The 24,147-nt window shown below is 41.1% G+C and overlaps 2 protein-coding genes across 6 annotated transcripts in view; one reads left to right on the plus strand and one right to left on the minus strand.

The window, feature by feature from the left end:
- Positions 1 to 12,851, minus strand: part of EXD1 (exonuclease 3'-5' domain containing 1) — a 32,001-nt gene extending 19,150 nt beyond the window's left edge. For 2 of the 5 annotated variants that reach the window (XM_039232863.1, XM_039232860.1), the window contains exons 1-5: positions 12,575 to 12,643; positions 10,998 to 11,183; positions 4,665 to 4,733; positions 1,165 to 1,222; positions 731 to 858 (exon numbers count right to left, since the gene is read on the minus strand). In XM_039232863.1, coding sequence (XP_039088794.1) covers positions 731 to 858; positions 1,165 to 1,222; positions 4,665 to 4,733; positions 10,998 to 11,130 — 388 coding nt within the window. In that variant the 5' untranslated portion in view covers positions 11,131 to 11,183; positions 12,575 to 12,643. Of the gene's footprint in view, positions 1 to 730; positions 859 to 1,164; positions 1,223 to 4,664; positions 4,734 to 10,997; positions 11,184 to 12,574; positions 12,644 to 12,776 lie in introns of those variants that run through there. The other 3 variants (XM_039232862.1, XM_039232861.1, XM_039232864.1) reach the window with 3 other exon arrangements.
- A 202-nt stretch (positions 12,852 to 13,053) lies between these two features.
- Positions 13,054 to 24,147, plus strand: part of CHP1 (calcineurin like EF-hand protein 1) — a 50,434-nt gene continuing 39,340 nt past the window's right edge. The window contains exons 1-2 of the mRNA XM_039232865.1: positions 13,054 to 13,367; positions 23,253 to 23,325. Coding sequence (XP_039088796.1) covers positions 13,301 to 13,367; positions 23,253 to 23,325 — 140 coding nt within the window. The 5' untranslated portion in view covers positions 13,054 to 13,300. The remainder of the gene's footprint in view (positions 13,368 to 23,252; positions 23,326 to 24,147) is intronic.

Below are 24,147 nucleotides of genomic sequence, written 5' to 3' on the forward strand. Positions count from 1 at the left end.
GATATTCAGATGGGAAATAAGGACATGAAAAGATCCTTAACATCCTTAGTCATTAGAGAAATGATAAAACCAAGAATCTTCCAATAGCTTTTTTTCTCAATCCAGAGTAGAAGCTCAAGTCTCTTCAATGATCTACAATGACCACCATGATAGGCCTACCCAACTTCATCTATTATCTTTCTCCTTGCTCCAACTACACTGATCTTGCTATTCCTTCAAGACCCTGGCACGTTCCTAGCTCAGGCCTTTGTATTCCTTCTTTTTGCTGCCTAAATAACATTTCCCTCAGGTACACACAGCTCAACCCCTCATCTCCTCGGGCCTTTGCTCAAATGTCACCATTTCAGTGAGGTCTGTCCTAAACATCCTAAAATTGTAAAACCACCCTCCTCACACATTTCTTCTTTTTCTTTTTCTTTTTTTCTCCTTAGCAGTTTGCACTAGCATACTATATGTTATGCTCATTTATCTTATTTAGTGTCTCTTTCCTATATCGGAGCTCAACGAGGGCAGAGATACTACACTTCAGTATCCTCAATGTCTGGAATATAATGCACCCTCATATATTAAATAAATGAATGAATCACAATAGTCTATCTTAATTCAGAGCCTAGAAGCAAGGGCCTTGCTGAGCATTCCATACAGAACCTAGACTCAGAGTTACGCCAACTCTAAAGAGTTCTGAATCATGATAAAGTGAGACTAGACAATTTAGAGCCCCACTACTTACCTAATGCGCTGTACTTGAGGTTGTTCAGCAGAGAGGTGGTTGGTAACTCAGGGGTAGGAGAAGGAGGCTCACATATGTTTAGATCTTCACCTTTCATTTTATCCATCCTGGTTCTTTCTGTATTTAGACTATGTTTACAAAAACCAACACTCAGGTGAACGTGTTCTTTGTTGCTGATGCCCTACACAGATTTTGCAACACACCAATGGTGGAGAATCTGGACCGCATTTCACGGAGGATACTCTCATCCACTGCTTTTACACTGATTTAAAGACACCTTCTAAAGATGGAAGAAAATATCCATGTATTTCTTTTCTTTTCTATTACCTTAGGCCACTTGGGGAATTACATAGATCATGAATTAGAGATAAGGCGTTCTACCGTAAAGTATACACTTGGATAAAATCACAATTAAGAAAATTACTCCATCATACCTAACAGAAGATGCCTTTTCTCTCTCTGCACCTTGTTCCACTTCATCCAGCATTTCCACTATAAAATAACCAAATGGTTTCCAACAGAGTTTCCAATCTGAAAGCAATGAACCACTCCCCTTCCACCCACAGTTTAATGATGTATCACAAACAGTAATTGGAAATGAAATGTTAGTCCACAGAGGCCTTCATCAGCCAGTAATAAATAGAGCAGAAAAGCCTATCCAAAGCACTGAGGATGCCTAATATTATGTCTCTACCTACCTAGCTTCTTTGGTCATTTAGAAGGAGTAGAAAGCACTGTACATTTTCCCTTTACCTTTTTGTTCCAGGGCACCTTCATCATCATACAGATTGGTTCCAGAGACACATTTTCTTTCCTATTCATTCCCACCATTGATGCATCTTCCCTCACACTGTGTACTCTTTGCGTGTTTTCTCTCAAATCATTCACAGATCTGGCCCTTTCACTCTCACAGACTGCTGCATTAATAGTTCAGTGACAGGAAAAGCAATAAAAGCTAGACTAGAAATCACCAAAAAAATATGAAATGTTCCTCAGATTCTCAAACAACTTATTTTTAACCTAACAGTACAGGCAATATTGTACATTATTGAACCTAAGATGTACATTTTAAATAGCTCTGAAATCAGATATGATTTATAATAAGTGCACGACAGTTTAATTGGCAGTTTTTCTTAGGATGCGAAAAGTAATAGTGCACTTTATAATTAATGGCATTCTAGAGTCAATTAAGTATACATAGGTTCTAGTCACAGAAAATACACTAAGGGGCCACTATGTTCCAAATGTCTCCTTCTCCTGCACTATTTAGATGTGTTGAGTATGGGGCAGAGAAAGTGAAAGTCACTAAAAACATTGACAAGTCAATTATTATTCTTCATTTTATTTAAACTTATTTTTAAAAATTTTAATGTTTATTTATTTTTGAGAGACAGAGCATGAGCAGCGGACAGGCAGAGAGAGAGGCAGACACAGAATCTGAACCAGGCTCCAGGCTCTGAGCACTCTGCACAGAACCTGAACTGGGTCTCGAACTCACGAGCTGTGAGATCATGACCTGAACCAAAGTAGGATGCTCAACCAACTTAGCCACCTGGGGGCCCTTGCAAATTTATTTTTGTTTTGAGGTTTTATTTAAATTCTAGTTAGTATTATTCTTCATTTTATTTTTTTAAATATTTTTATTTATTTCTAGGAGAGAGAGAGAGAGACAGAGTGAGCAGGGGAGGGTCAGAGAGAGAGAGGGAGATACAGACTCTGAAAAAGGCTCCAGGCTCTGAGCTTGCAGTCAGCACAGAGCCCGACGCGGGGCTCGAACCCTCGAACCGCGAGATCATGACCTAAGCGAAAGTTGGTCGCTTAACCGACTAAGCCACCCAGGCGCCCCTATTCTTCATTTTAATAATTCTTACTCAAAGTGCTTTTCAGGGAGAGTGGAAAAAGTCTCAATCCATGGCTAATTGAACCACAGAGAAAAGAAGGAGAAGCCTGTCCTCTGAACTTAAAAATTATGAACAAAGGTCAAGTCTTGAGAAAGAATTTAGGAAGAGATGAACTCATGTGTACAGTTCACAAAGCTCGTCAGTGGTTAGCCTTCTCTTGAGTTAGGGAGATAGTAGTAGTGATTCCTTTGGCTCTATTGCAAACCCATCCACAGCCTAGCTTTGTTCCAGTCCAGAGCTTTGACCCAGTGGAAAGGCTAATAGTTAGAATACAATTAGGAATCCCACTATATAGTGGCACCTGGGTGGCTTAGTCGGTTAAGCATCTGACTCTTACTTTGGCTCAGTAATGATCTCACAGATTGAGCCCCAAGTCCTCTGCACTGACAGTGCAGAGCCTGCTAGGGATTCTGCTCTCTCTCTCTCTCAAAATAAACAATGAACTAAAAAAAAAAAAGAATGTGGTTTAAAAAAAAAAAAAAAAGAATCCCACTATGCGACACCTGGCTGGCTCAGTTGTTAACATGTGATTCTTGATCTCAGGGTTTTAAGTCTGAGCCCCATATTAGGTATAGAGATTATTTAAAATCTTTTTTTTTTTTTTTTTTAGAAAGAATCTTACTACTACCACCACCATCACAGCCATTACAAAAAGATGTTCAAGGGACAGAGAGTATTTATAGTAGCATACTCAGTGAGAAAAGGACAGTTAGATAGCTGGCTAGACATGTCTGCCTCAAAGCAGGTCTAGATTGGCAGTCATTAATTTGGTGAGACTTTCATCTCTCTCTCAACTCTACTCTCACAAAACAAAGTAATCCTTCAAACAGTAATCTGTCATCTACAGGAGTTCTTTCCTTTCCTCATATCTGCTCCACTGGTAAAAAATGAACAGCTCCACAAGGTCCTGGATCTCCCGTTCTCCCTACTCTGTCACCCACACTGATCTTTATTCCTCCTTGGAAGGCTTTCTGTTTTAGACTTCTTGAAAGGGAGAACAGTTCTTGCTCCCCTCTTCTCTTATCCTATTTGGCTTTTTGGAAGCACACTGACCACAAGAGCTTCCACATCTACTCTTTTTTTGTCAAACAAGCAGACCTACTTTCGCTAAATGGCTTTTGCTGGTAGAAATGAAGGACAGAGCTGCAAAACAAAACAAAACACAAAACAAAACAAAAAATACCCAGGGGCACCTGGGTGGCTTAGTCGGTTAAGCGTCCGACTTTCGCTTAGGTCATGATCTCGCGGTTCGTGGGTTCGAGCCCCGCGTCGGGCTCTGTGCTGACTGCCAGCTCAGAGCCTGGAGCCTGTTTCAGAGTCTGTGACTCCCTCTCTCTCTGACCCTCCCCTGCTCACGCTGTCTCTCTCTCTCTCCTAGAAATAAATAAAACATTAAAAAAATACCCAAAAACCAAAAAAAAAAAAAAAAAACCTTCACAAAAAAGAGAGCTGTTTCCTGCAATTCCAAAATCCAAAAATCTCTGAAAACCAAAAATTGTAACTCTTTTGGCAGTAAAATCTGAGCTGACATACTATTTATATTCCTATTTTATTCCATTTAGGAGGATTATCTGCAGTTTCCCTGTAGAAATATATTTTATTACAGAGTTATTTCTAGCCCCGCTTGGGATGTTAATATTAAACAGTATATAGTCTGTGTTAGGGTTTCCAAAAATGCAGAATTCTAAATTCTGAAACACTTGGTCCCCAGGTTTCAGATAAGGGACTTACCTGAAACTTTCCGTTCAGATTCCTAACTGCCTGCTGGCTGAGTCTCTAGTAATGAGCACTAGCATTCCTCACATTGTAAAATTAAGATGACTAAAATTCTCTAACACTGTTCTGCTCATAGAACCCAAAGAAAAAGTAAGATGAAGGTCAATTCTCAACCACCAACTTTAAAAGTTCATAAATGTAATATTAAAGGCAATATAACACCTCGTACTTTTTTAAATATTGGAATGAGGTAGAGCTATGACTTTACTACTACTCCAAATCCCAATCCCTGCACTCAGGGAACATGCACCTCTCACCGTTCACAATCTCGTGCCCAAAAAACATCTTCACTCCTGGAACGCTTCGACCAGTCTCCACATTCTTCACTGTTACAGAAAATGATTCATTTAGTTATTAAAAAAATAATAATTTCCTAAAATTTTAAGAGAATAATGCATCTCAAAAGTGCTATATCTGAATTTTATTAAAATCCTCAAATTATTTTCCCCCAAGAAATGAAGAGTCAATAATAAATTACAAAGTTACAGCCTTGAAACAAGTAGTACAAAGAATAGATTGAGGGCACCTGGGTGGCTCAGTCGCTTAAGCAACCGACGCTTGGCTTTGGCTCAGGTCATGATCTCATAGTTGGTGACTTCAAGCCCTGTGTTGGGCTCCGCACTTGGCAGCACAGAGCCAGCTTGGAATTTTCTCTCTCCTCTCTCTGTCCTTCCTCCACTAACACTGTTTCTCTCAAAATAAATAAATAAACCTAAAAAAAAAAAAAAAAAAGGAACAGAGGGAACTCTAGAATGGTCCAAGAGGAACTTAAAGGGCAGTGAATTTAAACTTCTCCCCCAAATTATTCTAAGGCCCTTGAGGCTAAGGACTATTTATTATATTTCTGTTGATTTTTTTACTCCTAATTCTAGATAAAATTTTAAGGCAGTTGACTACTTCTAGAGTCCACACCCTGTTTCATGTCATGCTACATGCTCCCAAGTACTGTTAAGAAAAATAATCCTAATCCTAGCCCAAATACAGGGCTATTATGTGAGTAGGCAAGTGAGCTAGGAGAAGTTTAGATGTCTTGTCTACAAAATGGCATGACTTTTCTAAAAATTTTTTAATGTTTATTTTTGGAAGAGAGTGAGAGACCAAGAGAACAATTTGGGGAGGGGCAGAGAGAGAAGGAGATACAGAATCTGAAGCAGGCTACAGGCTCCGAGTTGTCACCACAGAACCTGATGTGGGGCTCAAACCCAAATGACATCATGACCTGAGCCAAAGTTGGATGCTTAACTGACTGAACCACCCAGACATCCCTGGTGTTACTTTTCTAGATGGAAGTGCTCCCAGCAGCGGGATATTTCCATATCGCTCAGCAATCCAAAATAATTTGAGTTTCACCCTCACTATTCTACTGAATATATTCTTACTGAGGTCAAAAATCACCAACCATCTATTTTTCAAATTAAAAAAAAAAGTTTATAGTCATATCACCCTTGTCTCCCATGTATCCTTTGACAATACTGTTCTCTCTTTTCTTCTTTGGCTTACAGGACATACTTCAAGTTTAGTTCTTTTCCTATTAATTTCCTAGAGCTACTATACTGAGCACACTGAGCTAGGCACCCAAGCTAATTTTTGCCCACATTTAACTCTCCAGTAACATAGTCAGAGAGGCATCTCATTCTCTCTGTTACGGAAGAATGTGAGACTCAGAAAAGTTGAATAACTTTTTTTTATTTAAGGTCACATTGCTAAGAAAAGACAGTCAAGATTCAAACCTGGGCCTCAGTTATTTTGTATTTTAATATGCAACTCCTAACACATGTTACACTGTCTCCCTTATTTGCTCCTCCCAATCTTTCTACCTGCCTTTATCACCTCTGACATCCTGATGCCATTTTTTAAAAAAATTATTTAAGTAATCTCTATACCTAATGTGAGGCTCAAACGCATGACCCCAAGATTAAGAGTTGCCTGCTCTTCCAGTTGAGCCAGCCAGGCACCCCCAACATCCACTATTTCTATAGCATGGGTTATTTCTTTCAGTTCCACTCACATTTCCTAGCAGACTTATTGTAAGATTCTCAAACTGAAATCATTATCTTCTCCCAGTATAACAAACTTGCTCTTCCCATTTCTATCAATTAAAAATAGTACTATACACATAATCTTCTGAGTCATAAATGTAGGAGTCATTTTCCATTGCTCTTTAATTATCTAATTGATTATCAGGTTACTTATCCCATCTCTTATGAACATCTAGAATCTGTCTCTCTCTTTTCCTTTCCTTGCTGAACCTTAGCTCTGACCACCATCATTTCCCCTTTATTGGGTCCCTTGATTGTCAAAATAGTTCCCTGTCTATGCTCTCTGCCTGTAGTTTCTCCTTACTTCAATCCTTCTGTCAAACTGCTATCATAGTGAAAATACTCCCTGCTTTGTTCAAATAGTACATAAAATTAGTAAACAAGTGTCAAGAAATATGTTCAACTTCTTTAGGAGTATTTTATAAACATGCCAAAATGAAATATCGCTTTTTACCTATAGAACTAGCAAAAATTTAGGAAAGATACACATCTGCATTTTTAAAAAATCCAATGTTAGATTATTTAATGAGTATCATTCACACATAGCTAGTAGTAGAAAGTCACAACACTTTTGAAAAACTATTTGGAAATATGCATCAAAAATGTTTAAAATATCTATAATTTTCACCTAGTAGTTTCACTTGTAGGAACTATTCCTAAGAAAATAATTATAACAAATACTGGGGCACCTGGATGGCTTAGTCGGTAAGCATCCTCAGGTTGTGAGTTCAAGCCCCACATTGGGCACCATGCTGGGCGAGAAGCCTACTTAAAAAAAAATGGGTAGGGGCACCTGGGTGGCTGTCGGTTAAGCGTCCAGCTTCGGCTCAGGTCATGATCTTGCAGTGCGTGGGTTCAGGACCTGTGTTGGGCCCTGTGCTGAAAGCCAGCTCAGAGCCTGGAGCCTGTTTCAGATTCTGTGTCTCCCTCTCTCTCTGACCCTTCCCTGTTCACGCTCTCTCTCTCTTTCAGAAATAAATAAAACATTTTTTAAATGCTAAAAAAAAGAGAAATAAAAATTTTTTAACAAGTGAAATAAAATGGGTATATATATCTATATATACACATATAGATATATGTAATACATGTATATGTTTATTATGTATATCTATATATACATATTAGTTAATATATAGTGACAAATATTAAATTGTAATTTATACTGTGCTATAATAATGTATAATTATATAATATGCAAATAGGTTTTATTTTATAATTATAAAATATACTAAATATTTTTATTTTAATTTTTAAAAAATATTTCTCTTTGAGACAGAAAGAGAGTGAGACAGAGAGAGAGAGAGAGAGAGAGAGAGAGAGAGAGAATGTTTGTACGGGGCAACGAGAGAGGGAGACAGAATCCCAAACACGCTCTGCACTGCCAGCACAGAGCCCACAGCAGGGCCTGAACTCACAAACCACGAGATAGTGACCTGAGCCAAAATCAGATGCTTAACAAACTAAGCTACCCAGGTGCCCCTATAATAAAATTTTTAAAAACTATGCTTTAAGGGGCGCCTGGGTGGCTCAGTCTGTTGAATGTCTGACTTCGGCTCAGGTCATGATCTCACCGTCTGTGGGTTCGAGCCCTGTGTCGGGCTCTGCTGACAGCTTAGAGCCTGGAGCCTGCTTCAGATTCTGTGTCTCCCACTCTCTCTTCCCTCCCTTCCTTGTGCTCTGTCTCTCACTGCTTCTCAAAAATACATATTAAAAAATTAAAAAAACAAAGCTATACTTTAAAATGTTTAGCCATTAAATTGGAGTTTCAAATAATACCAGCAAATGCTTGTTATTGTGTTAACTAAAAAAAGCATATACCTAACTTATATGTCAACTATATAAAATCTGCATAATTAAAGTTTATATTTCATCTAGACTGAATGCTTTATTGAACAAGTATGTGGCATATCTTTTTTTTTTTTTTTTTTATTTCTAGGGGAGAGAGAGAGAGAGACAGTGTGAGCAGGGGAGGGTCAGAGAGAGAGGGAGTCACAGACTCTGAAACAGGCTCCAGGCTCCGAGCCGGCAGTCAGCACAGAGCCCGACGTGGGGCTCGAACAGTATGTGGCATATCTTGACTGTTGTCCATTCAATGACATTTATTCAGGCTAGCAAACTGCTTAGTATTCCTACAGACAGTAGTGGTTTCTTGGACCTCCAGGGCATCTCTCTTTAAGGGAACTGACTCAGCTGGGAAGAACACTGCCCTACCACTATGTCCTTTTCCTCCTGTAACTTCTAACAGCCATCACATGAACTTGAGGTTTGAAGCTATGGGCTAAAGATGGCAGAGTAGAAAGATGAAAAATCTGGATCTCCCTCAACTGTGGGGAGAGTCACAGTAGCCCTGGGATGCCTGTCTTCTTTTATATACGAGAATAAACTCCTGGTTTGAGCCACTGGATTGAATTTGTTTCTAGCAGCTGAGCATGGTTCCTAACATAGCATTAAAAATTTCAGGCAACAAGCCAGAAAACTTAGATGCCTCTCGCTTGAAAATCTTTCAAACTACGGGGTACCTTGCTGGCTCGGTCAGTAGAGCATGCCATTCTTGACCTTAGGGTTGTGAGTTTAGGCCCCATGCTGGGCTTAGAGCCTACTTAAAATTAAAAAAAAAAAAAAAAGTCCTTCAAATTGTTCCTCATTGCTTTCAGAAGTGTCCAAATATTATATAATGTTAAGGGCTTCTGATCAGTCCCATGTCTACTTCTCCAGCCTTAAGTCTCACCACATCCTCATACTGAAATTCACTTAGTGAACGCACCAAGTTTTCATGTCTCTACATTTCTTGTACATGCTGCTATTTCTGCATAAAACTATGGTTCTCTCAAAGTCTGGTTCCCCAATTGAGCTTCAGCAGCACCAGGAAACTTGTTAGAAATGCAAATTCTTAGCCCCCACCTTAGACCTTAAGAATCAGAATCTCTTGGAGGGGGGGCCCATGAATCTATGTTTTAACAACTTTTCCAGGTGTTTCTGATACACAGCTAAAGTTTGACAATGACTGGCTTGAAACACCTTACACTCTTTTCCCATCCAGTTAAATCCTACTCATCTTTGGGACACCTTCCCTGCTATCCTAACCCTACCACTCCCAGATCTAAATAAACTGAAGCTTTGTGGCACCTGGGTGGCTTAGTCGGTTGGGCATCTGACTCTTTATATTAGCTGAGGTCATGATCTCACAGTTTGTGGGTGCAAGCTCTGCACTGGGGTCTATGATGATACCATGAACCTGCTTAGGTTCTCTCTCTCCCTCTCTCTCTGCCCCTCCCACACACACAGGTCTTACTCTCTCAAAATAAATAAGTTAACTTAAAAAATTAACGGCACCTTTTGTGTTTCCATAGCATCTTGTGCATACCTCTATCAGAAGAGGATATCCCACTGCATTATAGCTTTCTACCTGCTTATCTGTCTCCTTACTAGACTAAGCTTTTTGAGCAAAGTGACCATGTAACCCTTATCTATATCCCTGGTACCTGTCATAGTACCTGCAATATAAAACTATCAATAAATGATTACTGAGGGGCACCTGGCTGGGTAAGCCAGAAAAGCATGCAACTCTCGCTCTCGTGGTCATGATAGAAGCTCCATGTTAGGTATGCAGCCTACTTAAAATAAGTTTAAAAAAAAAACAAAATTAACAAACATGATTACTGAATCAGTTACTATATTGCAAAACTCTGGTAGAGTCCCACCCTAATCCATAAAGGTCTATTTTAACTTATAATATGGCTTAAGAATAACATTAACCTTCAAATGCCATCTATACAGACTTCAATTGTGAAATTGAAACTTCTATCAGGTAAACAACTACCCCAGCAATGCAATATTCTAGCTGAGCAAAAACTATATATTAGAGCTTCAAGTTCAACATAGGAACTAAGGGGTGGTACATGCAGAAAGGGCATGGAAACTCTGCGCCCCTCCCCACATAGTTTTGCCTATGCATCTCTTCCACTTGGCTGTTTCTGAGTTGCACCCCTTAAAATGAACAGAATTGAAGCTGGGAGGTAGAGAGGCTACCTTGTTACCATGATGATGACAATGATGACTGAGGTGGCAAAAGCACAAGGCACCTGGTCCCTGTTGACATCTTTGAGCCACTGCACTGTTCCTCAGCAGCCTATTTCTGCACTTGTTTTTGCGTGAGAAAAAATAATTTGTGAATTGTCTGCTGAAGCCACAAGTAATTCTATCTTTATCTTTGTGAATTTTTCTGTTGAAGCCAAAAGGAATTCTATCTAATAGTGTGATGATTTTTAATTTCAAGATGTATATGGAAGAAATTAAAAAGTACCCAATGAAAAAAATCTACACAATGAAAATTTCCACTATCATGGAAATCAATAAAAGTAGAGAAGTAGAGACAAGCCAGCATATACAGCCATGTTTTCTGTCAGGGAAAATAGCATTCTAATCTTCCTCCTATGTCTTCCCTAGAATAGGAATGCCTCCCTCCCAGTTGCTAATGAAGCTCAGAGCCATCACCCAAACTTAGCCATTAATCTCTTTAAAAGCAGAAGATAATGAAAAATAAAATGAGACCTTTCTTCAGGACAACAATCTTGTTAGGGTCCACATGCTGGAGTACTCCCTCAAAGATGCCACAAACCAATGTTAGTTTCACCCTTCTCCACAAAATCTGATTGAGGAAATGGTAGTCACTGCTGGGGTCCATGCTATTTGATTCCAAAAGCAGTCTTCAAATAATCTTCTTCAAATGTCCAACTACTTGAAAATAAAAGAGATCTATGATTTTAAAAACATTTTGGCGGAATGAGGTTATTTCCCCTTTTCCCATACCTGGAAAACACAAGAGTAATTCAGTTTTGCTCACTCATCTTTTTAGAATAACGGGAAAAGGACCATTGCAAGGACCAACTCTAATTTATACATGGGAAAGTGAAAACCACAAAACTTTAGGGAAGGAAGGTTTGGGTTCTTGGTCTATACAATGAGGTAATACTACCTTTCATTCTTTAATTAAATGGAACAAGCACAACATTTAGAGGCTTTTGAATGGCACACATATATCTTTTTAACACCAACCAACCAACCAACCAACAAACCCTTAAGAAACAAATGGAAAAAAAAAAAAACATATTGGCAAGTATTTTGCCACTATATGCTGCCATAAACTGCTCACCCAGAAATATCTGGGATCTAACTTCTCCTGGCCTCTTCTACATTAGTAACATTTCCAGAATTTGGTAGTTTTACTAAGCAAAGCGTAAATGACTTAGAATTACTACAATATTATGCATGACCAATCAAACTGCCATGTAAGTGCAATTGAAGAGAGACAACACTACATCAGACAAGGGCAAGTCAATCATGAAAACTACTCAGCAAGACTAGAACCTTGACCTCATGCTAAGTTGCCAGAACTTTAGGTAAAGCTTAAAAGTAGTTTAGGTACTAAGTGACAGTGGTCAGAATTTGGCTCTTCCGTATCTCAAAGAGGTTCTGTTACAAAGCAACACTCAAAGGGTGGAGAGGGGGTGAAAAGGCATTGAAGCCCCAGGAAATGAACTGGTCACCGGAGTGGGTGTACTAATTTACCGGGCGGCTTAAACGTTTTCAAGAAAACAGTATCATAAAAATAAAATACAAAATTCCTCATTTTTAAGGAAAAATAAGAAACTTGAAATAGGGGCGCCTGGGTGGCTTAGTCGGTTAAGCGTCCGACTTTCGCTTAGGTCATGATCTCGCGGTTCGTGGGTTCGAGCCCCGCGTCAGGCTCTGTGCTGACTGCCAGCTCAGAGCCTAGAGCCTGTTTCAGTCTGTGACTCCCTCTCTCTCTGACCCTCCCCTGCTCACGCTGTCTCTCTCTCTCTCTCTCCTAGAAATAAATAAAAAACATTAAAAAAATTAAAAAAAAAGAAAAGAAAGAAACTTGAAATAAATAGCGGGCCATACGCTGATAATGCAATCTTGTCTGCCGTTAGGTTCCTTTTTTTTCCCCTGAAGGTAAGTTTGGGAAATCCTGCCTCAATTTCAGCCAAATGGTGACTTTCTCGAGCTTCAGTCTTGAACTAAAAAAGGACTGTTTTTAAGGAAGAACTCTTGGAGAGTTTCAGGCCGGCGTTGGCAGTTACCAAAAAATAGAGCGGAAAACAAACCTAAGTACTCGGCGCTGAACACCCGCACCGAGGACCGGACGCTAGCTGGACGCAGCCACAGGTGCCGGCAGTTTCTCAAGGAGCCAATCGGCACACGACCCTGAGGCTGCCTCCCGAGCGTCCCCAGCGGTCAGGAGGAGGGAGGGCCTCCAGAAAAAAGAAGTAGGTGCAACTCCCAGCATGCAGTTCCCAAGAGACACACCCTAGCGTTGCCCCAGGAGACGTTTTGCCTATGTTTTCGTTTCTCTCCGCAGTCCCTGCCACCTGTGGGTGGGATTTCCACTTTTTGAGTTCTGTGAGAAACGGTTGGCAATGCTGCCTGCTTCAGGTTCGTTTGTTGTAAACCTGTAGATCGATGACGTTGCCCTTTTAATTGCGGTCGCTAGAGCCAGGGTGGCATTGCCTTTTTAAGGCCGGTAGCATCATGCTTCCGGGGGGCGTGGTCCGTCCTTAGGAATACCCGGCCTTGCGCTCGGCTGATTCATTCGGGGGCTGGAGCTAAAAGCGTCAACGTCGGCTTCTGCGCCGGGTGCAGTCTCGCTTCTAATTGGTTGGTCCTCGGACCGCCCTCCTCCACTCGCCACCTCTGGGTTCCCTCCCTGGTCCGCAGTAAGAACACTGCCTTCTCGTTTCTTGACCCCTGGGCCTTTCTCCCTTCGCTCCCCCCCTCTCGCCGCCGCTGTTGCTTTTGGCGCCCCTGCTCCCAGAGGAGCTCCCGGCTCGGTGATGGGGTCTCGGGCTTCCACGTTACTGCGGGATGAAGAGCTCGAGGAGATCAAGAAGGAGACTGGCTGTGAGTTCGGGTAGGGGGTGGGAACGTGGCTGGGCGCCTCAGGCTGGTCTCAGAACGGAGGAAGGCTGTCGTTGAGGTCTGGAGCTGGGGTTCCCAGAAATTGTCAGGGTCCTGGGCAGCCTCCAGCGCTGGAGCTTTGTGACCGAGGGCTAGAGCCGTAAGAACACGGCTACTCAGAGCGGGGCTCGGGCTCCTGTGGGGCTGTCCTTTCCTCTCAAGACGGGGAGTCCCGATCACTCTCAGAGCATAGGCACTGCCCTTTTCTCTTTCCTATGCTCATGAAAGCCCCTGGACTGCTTTGCTTTATCTTTCCTTGCACCAACCTCGAATTCAGGAGCCCTGGATGGATCCTGTAGAAAACATAATCCGTTCCTGTGACGGTTCTGGGCAAGTACTAAAAACCGCTGTCGACTGTGAGAAATCACAAATAAATTTCTGCCACAACTGTAAAAATAAATCCTGAAAGCAAGATCGTTTAGCAAGGCTTTGGAAGACATGATCTACTGACAGGAGACCTGAGAATGTGCGACTTCTTTCATTCTGAACCTGTGGAGAAAAAAGCACTGATACTGTGACCTCAGTTTTTTACTTATACTGAGGATGCTTGTTCTAATTTCAGATATATTGATTCCTACAGTGCTGGTGTGCTCTATGCAGTCGCTATGGAAATTGGATGTGCTCCAAAATCTCAGTGCAAATTTGTACTAGGAACTGATTTTTTTATAGTCCAGTCTCTTCCTCATTAACCTGAACATAGGGGCAACAGGGCTTTGGGAATTCAGAAGCTCTGTGTAACACCATCACACATTTTTTTAAAAAATGTTTATTTATTTATTTTGAGAGAGAGAGAGAATCCCAAGCAGGCTCCACACTGCCAGCGCAGAACCTGACATGGAGCTTGAACCTACGAACCATTACATCATGACTTCAGCCAAAACTAAGAGTTGGACACTTAACTGACTGCGCCACCCAGGCGCCCCACACATTTTTGTATAGCCTTTGATAATGCATAGAATATTTTCTCCATAATCCTTTATGATTCTTGTATTTTACATGAGTTATGTAAGTGTCTGAGCTCAGTCTCTTCATGATAATCTGTCTTTGATAATGAGGTGACTAGTCAGTAACTCAGTGGCCCGTAAGCAGGTAATGTTGAAGGGGGCGGGGGGAACTACAGAATTATTCAAGCAGTGGTAGCCTGAGAGAAATTAAATGCTGTCCTATGTTTTCTGACAAATACAACTTTCTAGAATCTTCAAGTTGGAAGGAATGTTATCTAGCTGTTGTCAGTTTGGTTTACTGCTTTCAGCATCCCCTAACATGGCCAATAGGTTCTCCATAAATACCTTTAAGGATGATGAGTGCCCTACCTACTGATTTTGGGTGAACGACAGAAAGTGGTTACCTGGTTTTAAGGTGTAATGCATGTTTGGCCACTTGACCTTATGGTCATTTTATGACTAATCAGATTCCCAAGAGTAGAAATAAAAGCAGTTTGGAATCAGTAAGCATTTTATTAAATTTTGTGGCCATTAGCTCTGGCCACACTTACAAATGTAAGGACTACTTTAGGTCTAAGGTGACACCAGAATTAAAGCATTCATACTTAAAATAGACAGTCATATTATGAGGAAGTTTAAGCCGTAGAGACGATGGAGAAAAGCTATTTTTGCCTCCAGGACAGGGGAGCACTAATCCCATTTGGGTTTATTTACATTTGACCAAATGGAAAGGTCCTGGACTGCTATAGAACTGTTGACTTATTTTACTGTGTGGCTCGTGGAGAAACAGAACTACATACTTCTGTAAGAGCTGTTTTCCTAATTGCCAAAATGTGAATCAAGCCTGACTGAGATTCTCCCACAACCAGTGCAAATAAATGTAAGTTGAACCAGAAAGCCTAACGAAACAAGTAGTTCTTGAATTTTTGCATTGTCTATATTTAGTCCTATGCTAGGTACTCAAAGTAAATAGTGACAAAAGATACCTTTAAGAGTTAGGATTTGGGGCGCCTGGGTGGCTTAGTCGGTTAAGCGTCCGACTTTCGCTTAGGTCATGATCTCGCGGTTCATGGGTTCGAGCCCCGCGTCGGGCTCTGTGCTGACTGGCAGCTCAGAGCCTGGAGCCTGTTTCGGTCTATATCTCCCTCTCTCTCTGACCCTCCCCTGCTCACGCTGTCTCTCTCTCTCTCCTAGAAATAAATGAAAAATTAAAAAAATAACAACATAACTTAAAAAAAAAAAAGAGTTAGGATTAGGTATTATGACATAAGGTAGCTGAAATTGTGTGCCACCCACCTCCAACAGTCAGGGAAGACTAGTCTGTGGGCTGATCTTGGGGAAAGCAGGAATTGGGCCCTAATGAATGCATGAATGGGTTAGATTTAGATAAATTAACCTAGGGTGTTTTGAGTGGCTTCCACGACCATTCTCCCCCAGTCTCCTACACAGTCATTGCTCTGCCCTGGGAGTTGAGCCATCAGTTTATCTGGTTAGTATCCATCAGCAGAGTTGATTTTTAAAGCAGTAATTTTAACATGATGCAAAAGATTTAGATGACTAAAAACAGATACCTGAGGGTGAGGTGAAGAGCTGGAATTTGTCCTACTTTTATTGGCTTCTTGTTCCATTAAGAGTTTGGGGAACTATCAGAAACACTTTCAAGTTAAGGACAAGTAGTAAGGCATTTCACTACTTCCTTTGTCAGTAAGAAAATGTAACATAACTGAGGAAAACTGACTTTATATTCAATATGAAAGGTTTACATTGGAATTAATGATTATATTTAAACATGTTTTTCAGAAGTCTAAATTGATTAGAATTCATGTATGACTGGTTTAGCCAGTATTTGAAATTTAATCTCTTAAGTGTCTGGCAAACTAATACTAGGTAAGAATTACCTGTTAGCCTCAGTTCCGTCATCTTCAAATGAGAATAATAATAGTATCTACTTTATAGGATTCTTCTGAGGATTAAATAAGATAAATTTTGTAAACTACTCAGAATAGTGCCTGATATTGAATTGCCAGGTAAGTGTCAGCTATTATTTTGAACCATAGATAAGAATCATTTTACTGGGAAAATATTTTCATGTGCTAGTATAAAACTATGTCTAGAGCTGTGTAAGAGGGGAGGTGACAGCATTTTACATGTTTCCTATTTTCAGGGGACATGAGTAGGAATTGAATACAGATGTCATTTTCCCAACTCTATAGAAATAAAACTTTTAAAGGAATAGAAATCTTGATCTTTCAAACAGTTTAAACAATACCCTCTAAAACATTCATGGGGACCCTAGGTGGCTCAGTCAGTTGACCGTGTGACTTCGGCTGAGGTCATGATCTTGAGGTTTGTGAGTTGGAGTCCTGCACAGGGCTGTCTGCTCTAAGTATGTAGCCCACCTCGGATCCTCTGCCCTCCTCTCTCTGCCCCTGCCACACTTAAACTCTCTCTTTTAAAAAGAACAAATATTAAAAAAAAAAACTTTAGGGGCGCCTACGTGGCTCAGTCAGTTAAGCGTCCGACTCTTGGTTTCAGCTCAAGTCACGATCTCATGGTTCCCGAATTCAAGAACCATGAGCCTGACAGCTCAGAGCCTGCTTGGGATTCTCTCTCTCTCTCTCTCTCTCTCTCTCTCTCTCTCTCTCCCCCTCTCTCCCTCCCTCCCTCTCTCCCTCTCCCCCTCCCTCTCTTTCTCCCCTTCCCCCATTTACTCTTTCTGTCACAAAATAAATAACAAAAAAGTACTGGCTTAAAAAAAAAAAGTTTAAAACATTTCATGTTGGGAGGCACCTGCCTGGCTCAGTTTGTAGAGCATCTGGCTCTCGATCTTGGGGTCACGAGTTTGAGCCCCACGTTGGGAACAAAGATCACTTAAATAAAACTGTATAAAATAAAAATTAAAGAAGACTAAAGCATTTTATGTTGGCATAAGACATTTGCTGTAATTTCTTTGTTTTATTCTTTCACAGTTGTGCATTTTCATAAATTAAAACTCGGTTGAATAAAACTTGTCATGGGGGAAAGTCACAAAGGTTTTGGGAGTTTCTATAATCTCCACACTTAATTCTTTTAACTGTAGCAAAAATATGGCTGTGGCTTACTTAAAACCATCTTTTAAAAATAGCCACTTAATCTGTGAGAAACAGTTCAAATCAAGAGTAGTAATGAATGCATGTTAATTGATTAATTTTAGGGAGAAAGAGAACGTGCAGGGGAGAGGGGCAGAGGGAGAGAAAGAGGACCTTAAGCAGATTCCATGCCCAGTGTGGAGCCACATGTGGGGCTCGATCCCACAACCCTGGGAGCATGTCCTGAACTGAAGTAAAGAGTTGGACACTGAACTGACTGAGCCACTCAGATATCCAATGGTCATTTATTTTTTTTTTAAGTTTTTATTTATTTCTGCAAGAGAGAGAGAGAGAGAGACAGAGTGAGCAGAGGAGGGTCAGAGAGAGAGGGAGGCATAGAATCTGAAACAGGCTCCAGGCTCTGAGCTAGCTGTCAGCACAGAGCCCGACACAGGGCTCGAACCCACAAACCGTGAGATCATGACCTGAGCCAAAGTCGACTCTTAACTGACTGAGCCACCCAGACTCCTCACCCAATGGTCATTTAGTCTCTAGTTCCTGTCATGTGGTATGGGGACGATGTGGAACAGGTTTAGGAAAGAAGGTTTACAGGCTGGTAAGGTTTTTTTTTGTTTGTTTGGAAAGGTGTAGTGATAGGTTTTTCTGTAGTTTCCACAAAGAGCACAAGCCTGGCAAAGGCAATTGCTTGAGAATAATTTCCTGGGCTAGAATGTAAGTGGAAATTCAACTTCATGCTATTGCTCTCTCCAGATGCAAGACCCCTTCATGGCCCTCACCTGCCAAGCCTTGTTGCTTGAAGGTGCTATCTTCTGGTTCCTATTGAGACGGATATGTACATATAACTAACACCTTTAGCTGGTTTGGGGTTCAGTGATTTGGAAAGCTCTGTACTTGCCTCCCCCTAACTTAAAGCAGTATAATGAATATCCATATACCTTCCACATCAATTCAACAGTAACATTATATAAATAAGTAAATAGATGTATGTATATACAGATGTGTGTATATATGTATACACATATATATGTATACATGGTTTTGTTTTTTTGGTGAACCATTTGAAAGGTAGATATTAGTACTCCTCACCCCTAAAAATTTCTGCATGCATCTTCTGATGATAGGGATTTTTTTCCCTATATAACCTCAGTACTGTATCATACCTAAGAAAACTGACAGTAATTTTATCATATTATTTAGCATTTAGTCCATATTCAGATTTCCCCAGTTATAAGAAGGTAGGGGTTTTTTTTGTTTTGTTTTGTAATGTCTTTTAAGTCTATTTTAATCTATGAGTTCCCTAAGAGAGTAGGCCAGCTCTTGAAGTTCTCTGGTCAGGGGAAACAGGAAATGTTGGAGTGTAGTGTTCAGAAGGAATGGTTGGAGTTCAGACTTAAACTTATTAATCTTTTATCTGGGGTTACCTTTAGTTGCACTAGAATGTTTTACCTAGGTTATCAGTCTATTCTTTTGCATTACAATTTAGTATAAAGGCAAGGGAAAAATAACTTCTTACTCCCTTTTCATATTATTCTTCCCTCTGTCTCTCCTGCCTCATGCTTGGCCCTTCTCTGAAATGGCTTCCCCCTTTAAGCATAAGGCAGTGATGATAGCGAGATTTGTAGTCAAGAAGATCGGCAGGCTCTTTCCAGTAGTTTTTCAACAGTATAAAATAATCAATGCCCATTAGTGGAGAAGAACTATGACTTCATTCAAGACATGACCACGTACACCTTTTCTGAGAGGTCGACTCCAGAGACCTCCTTTGGATTACCAAGAATTGGTGCAGGTTTGGGGCACCTGTCCTGTTAGCCTAGGGCCTTCTGTTGAGACTAGTTTCCTGGAAACTTGTCATGGCTTCATTTGTGGCAGTTTTAATACCCTTGCCAGAAGCAAACACTATTACCAGTTTTTTGTAAATCCTTCTAGGAATTCCATGTATAGATATACATACTATATTTATACTTTGATAGCTTGTATAGCTATTAATAGAATTTTAAAACTGGCAGGAATGTTGTCATCTAGTCTAACCCCTTCACCTAACAAATGAGCTATCAGACATCTTTCTAATATATATCATCTCAAAGAACTGGGCATTGAAACCTTTTAAAATAGGATTTTGAGGGGCACCTGGGTGGCTACATCAGTTAAGCATCTGGCTTCGGCCCAAGTCATGATCTCATGGTTTATGGGTTCAAGCCCTGAGTAGGGTTCTGTGCTGAAAGTTCAGAGCCTGGAGTCTGCTTTGGATTCTGTCTCTGTCTCTGTCTCTCTCTTTGCCCCTCTCCTGCTGGCACTCTGTCTATAAAACATATTTTTTTTAAAAAGTATGATTTTGAAAACTCCCTTAGTAAGTACTAGTATGGTATTGCATCCCATATTTCAGAAAAAAGATCAGCTTATGGCTGGTTTCCTTAAAAACATGGAAAGGTTCGGGGCGCCTGGGTGGCTTAGTCGGTTGAGCGTCCGACTTTCGCTTAGGTCATGATCTCGTGGTTCGTGGGTTCGAGCCGTGCGTCAGGCTCTGTGCTGACTGCCAGCTCAGAGCCTGGAGCCTGTTTCAGTCTGTGATTCCCTCTCTCTCTGACCCTCCCCTGCTCACGCTGTCTCTCTCTCTCTCCTAGAAATAAATAAAAATATAAAAAAAAAAAATGGAAAGGTTCACGAGTTTTCGTCAACCGTAAAACCCTTACTTTCCAGAAGGAATGGAGCTATGTAGAAATCAGTGGAGAAATCAACAACCAAATGTCAACTTTTAACACAACTCAATATGGTCAGATCTCAATCTACTAAACTTCAGAACTAATGTTTATTAACAAGAAGAACAACAACAACAAAGAGAAGGAGGAGTAAGAGGGGGAGGAGGCAGAGAAGGAGGGGAAGGGGGGGTAAGACAGCAAGCTTTAATTTAGGCGCTAAATCCACCATGACACAGAATATAAAGCAATCTCCAAGGTGTAGAGTTCAAAGCAACTTCAAGGAGCAGAAAGGTATTGAAAATGCCACAAATGAAGGCATGAAAGGTTTCCAGGAAACTAGTCTCAACAGAAGGCCCTAGGCTAACAGGACAGGTGCCCCAAACCTGCACCAATTCTTGGTAATCCAAAGGAGGTCTCTGGAGTCGACCTCTCAGAAAAGGTGTACGTGGTCATGTCTTGAATGAAGTCATAGTTCTTCTCCACTAATGGGCATTGATTATTTTATACTGTTGAAAAACTACTGGAAAGAGCCTGCCGATCTTCTTGACTACAAATCTCGCTATCATCACTGCCTTATGCTTAAAGGGGGAAGCCATTTCAGAGAAGGGCCAAGCATGAGGCAGGAGAGACAGAGGGAAGAATAATATGAAAACGGAGACTTTTCATTGTGTATATTTTTGTACTATTTGCATTTTTACAATCATGTGCATGGATTATTTTCTCAAATTAAAAACAGGGGTGTCTGGCTGGCACAGTCTGAATAGCATGTGACTCTTGATCTTGGGGTTGTGAGTTTGAGACACATGTTGGGTATAGAGATTACTCAAAAATAAAATGTTTTTTAAAAACTACTGTAAAAAGAAAAACAATTGAATATTTTCCTTGTTAAAGGAAAGTAATCTGAAATATAAAGTACTCTAAGTACTAAAAACTGATCCAATGGATTAAATATTCTGCAGTTCTTAGAAAGGACTCCAAAGCAATATAGAAAAATTATGAGTTAATAAACGAAAAGCTATTACAAGTGGCTAATGTTAGATGGTATATAAAGAAGCGACGGGATGTTGCGACTGTGAACAAGTATTGTTCTTTCAAAGAATCTTTGAGGAAAGTTAGTCATTCTTCAACTGACTTATTTTTGTTAAACTTACAGGGAGCATCAATTCTAGAGCAGCCTCTGAGGCCCGCGGCCAGAGCCCGGGTAAACAGGTCAAGTTCCTGAAGAAAATGGCTGTATGGCTGCCAGAGTCAGGAGAGAGGTAGAGATGAGTTAGTGGAGCAGTAAAACTGTACCTTTAGATTCACAATGTGAAGAAAATGATGATAGTGGCTAACCGGGAGTGCTTCCCCTGTGCCAGACACTTTGCCAAACACTTTCCTCTCCGGGATGCCCGGAGCCCCTTTTGCTCACCCCTCATGGGTAGGCAGTGGTGCCACGAGTGGAATCAGTGTGTCAGCCTGACCCTCAGCAGAGAGCACCAGCTGGCAGTGGGTCCACAGCCGCTTCCCCGGTGCCTGAACCTCTGCTGGCTCTGCGCTGGCTGGGATTGAAGACAGTCTCTTTCTCGGCCGTCTTCAGAGAGCTAGTACCCAGGAGCCCAGCTTGGGGTGAAACCTGATGCCGAAGAATTCAGGCTGCCCCTAGTGTGTCCTCTCATCCTAGCTCTAGGCCACTCACTTCCTGCTTCTCCCGCTGTGCCCCGGTTTACTTTGTCCCATTGTTCCTAAAACTGCAAGCAGATTTTGTTGAGCTGGGGGAGGAAGACTACTATCAGAATGCCTCCAAGTCACCCCTTAAAAACCCCTGAAAGCACAGCCTAGGACAAAGTCCACACTTACCACACCCTCTTTGGCTCCTGTCTTTTCTCCTTTGATAACTCTCTTTTTTTTTCCCCCTGCTACCTCCCATCCACCAGGAAACAAAACTGTTTCCCAGAAATTCCTACTTAGTTTTCAAATTCTTATTGTGAACCTGCCATTATTACCTCATTTTAATTGCCAGCTGTGCTCGAGTTAAAAAATGAAGAGCAAAATAGCTTCCTTATAGATGTCATCTGATAATAACCTGACCTTTTTACAGATTGCCTAATTTGCTTTCTCAGAGCCCATTCCTTTACTGGAAACTAAGTGGAGTTCTTGCAGTCATAGAAAAGAGGCTGACTTGACCCTGTGGTCTTTTACCTAAATGTCAGTCCTGAGAGAAAAGAAAGCTGCTAATGCTTTGTGCAGGAGCAAACCAGATTTTAAAAATAGATTCTGCCCTAGGGTGCCCAGCTGGCTCAGTCAGTGGAGCATTCAAACTCTTGATCTTGGGGTTGTAAGTTCAAGCCCCACATTGGATGTAGAGATTATTTAAAAATAAAATCTTTTAAAAACTAAAATAAAAAAAATAAAAACAACCTGCTCCAGTCTTTAATTCAATACAAATTACCAATTAATACGTATGTGTTTTTAATCAAACCATGTGTTTTCATAGTGTCTGAGTCAGGTGAAAAGGTGAAAGTTTCACAATTTCTTTTTTCTTGTTGTTCTTTCTGTTTTATCCTAGAAAGAGAGAATCCCAAGCAGGCTCTGGGCTGTCAGCGCAGAGCCCAACACAAGGCTTGATCTCAAGACCATGAGATCATGACTTGAGCAGGAATCAACTGATTCCCAGGCACCCCACAGTTTCCTTTTAAACTAAATTTGGCTCTGTTTTCTTAAATCTTCACCGCCTGACATTTAATATATAGTCCTAATGAAGTCTACACTTAATTCCTGAGAGTCCGTTTCGCTCTTGATTTATGTACTTTCTAACTCCTTTCTTTTGTTAGCTTTTAAAATTCCTGTTTTGACGTTAGAAATGAGTTGCAGTTGAGACAACTCCCCATTTTACTCTCTTTGAAGTATATGGTGCACGAGAATTAGACAAGCAGTTGGCTTCTGAAGGTCCACACTCGTTGAGTTTGAGTAGAGGGTGACTTCTCCAACTAAGACTAATTTTGTCTTCTTTATAGTTTCCCACAGTCAGATCACCCGCCTCTACAGCCGATTCCACACTCGTTGAGTTTGAGTGGAGGGTGACTTCTCCAACTAAGACTAATTTTGTCTTCTTTATAGTTTCCCACAGTCAGATCACCCGCCTCTACAGCCGATTCACCAGCCTGGACAAAGGAGAGAACGGGACTCTCAGGTAGGTGGTTACATCTTTATTTTCTCTTTATTTTCGGGCTATGTCTGAACAAGGCAGAGGTAGTAGGCATCCAGAGTGCAGAGAGGAGGGACGGGTTCTTCACTGACTTGGAGCACCATCGATTCACAAGGGAGTTTACATAAGCAGAAAAATGGCTTACATTTATCACTAAGTGCTTGCTGCTTTAGTCTTAACTCCCCTCAGTTTGGGTCCCCCCCCAGTTCTGTTCCTGGGAACCACCTAGGTGGTCTAGATTGTTGTGTCCTCTCTTCTCATTTCCTAATCCAACTCCACAATCCTAGGGTACATCACTTTATATATATTAATGTGAGATAAGATGTTCAGTGTTTTAGTCTAGGCAGTGGTTCTCAGGGCTCCTGGGTGTCTCAGTCGGTTAGGCGTCTGACTTCTGCTCAGGTCATGATCTCACAGTTCATGAGTTCGAGCCCCGCATCTGGCTCTGTGCTAACAGCTCAGAGCCTGGAGCCTGCTTTGAATTCTGTGTCCCACTCTCTGTCTCTCTCTCTGCCCCTCCCCTGCTTGTGCTCTGTCTCTGTCTCTGTCTCTCTTTCTCTCTCTTTAAAATAGATAAACATTTAAAAAAATTTTTTTAGAGTAGTAGTTCTCAGCTGAAGGCTCTTTTGCCCCTGGGTGACAGAATGTTTGGAGACATTTTTGATTGTCATGACTAGGGCATGCTGTTGATGTCTGGTGTGTAGAGGCCAGGAATCCTGTGAAATGTTCTACAACAGACAGGACAGGCCCTCCCATGACAAAGAATTATTCTTCCTAAATATCAAACATGCCCAAGTTGAGAAACTC

Source organism: Hyaena hyaena, unplaced genomic scaffold (assembly GCF_003009895.1).
Source record: "Hyaena hyaena isolate Hyena2069 unplaced genomic scaffold, ASM300989v1 scaffold_70, whole genome shotgun sequence".
In the NCBI taxonomy this organism is placed as follows: Eukaryota; Metazoa; Chordata; class Mammalia; order Carnivora; family Hyaenidae; genus Hyaena; species Hyaena hyaena.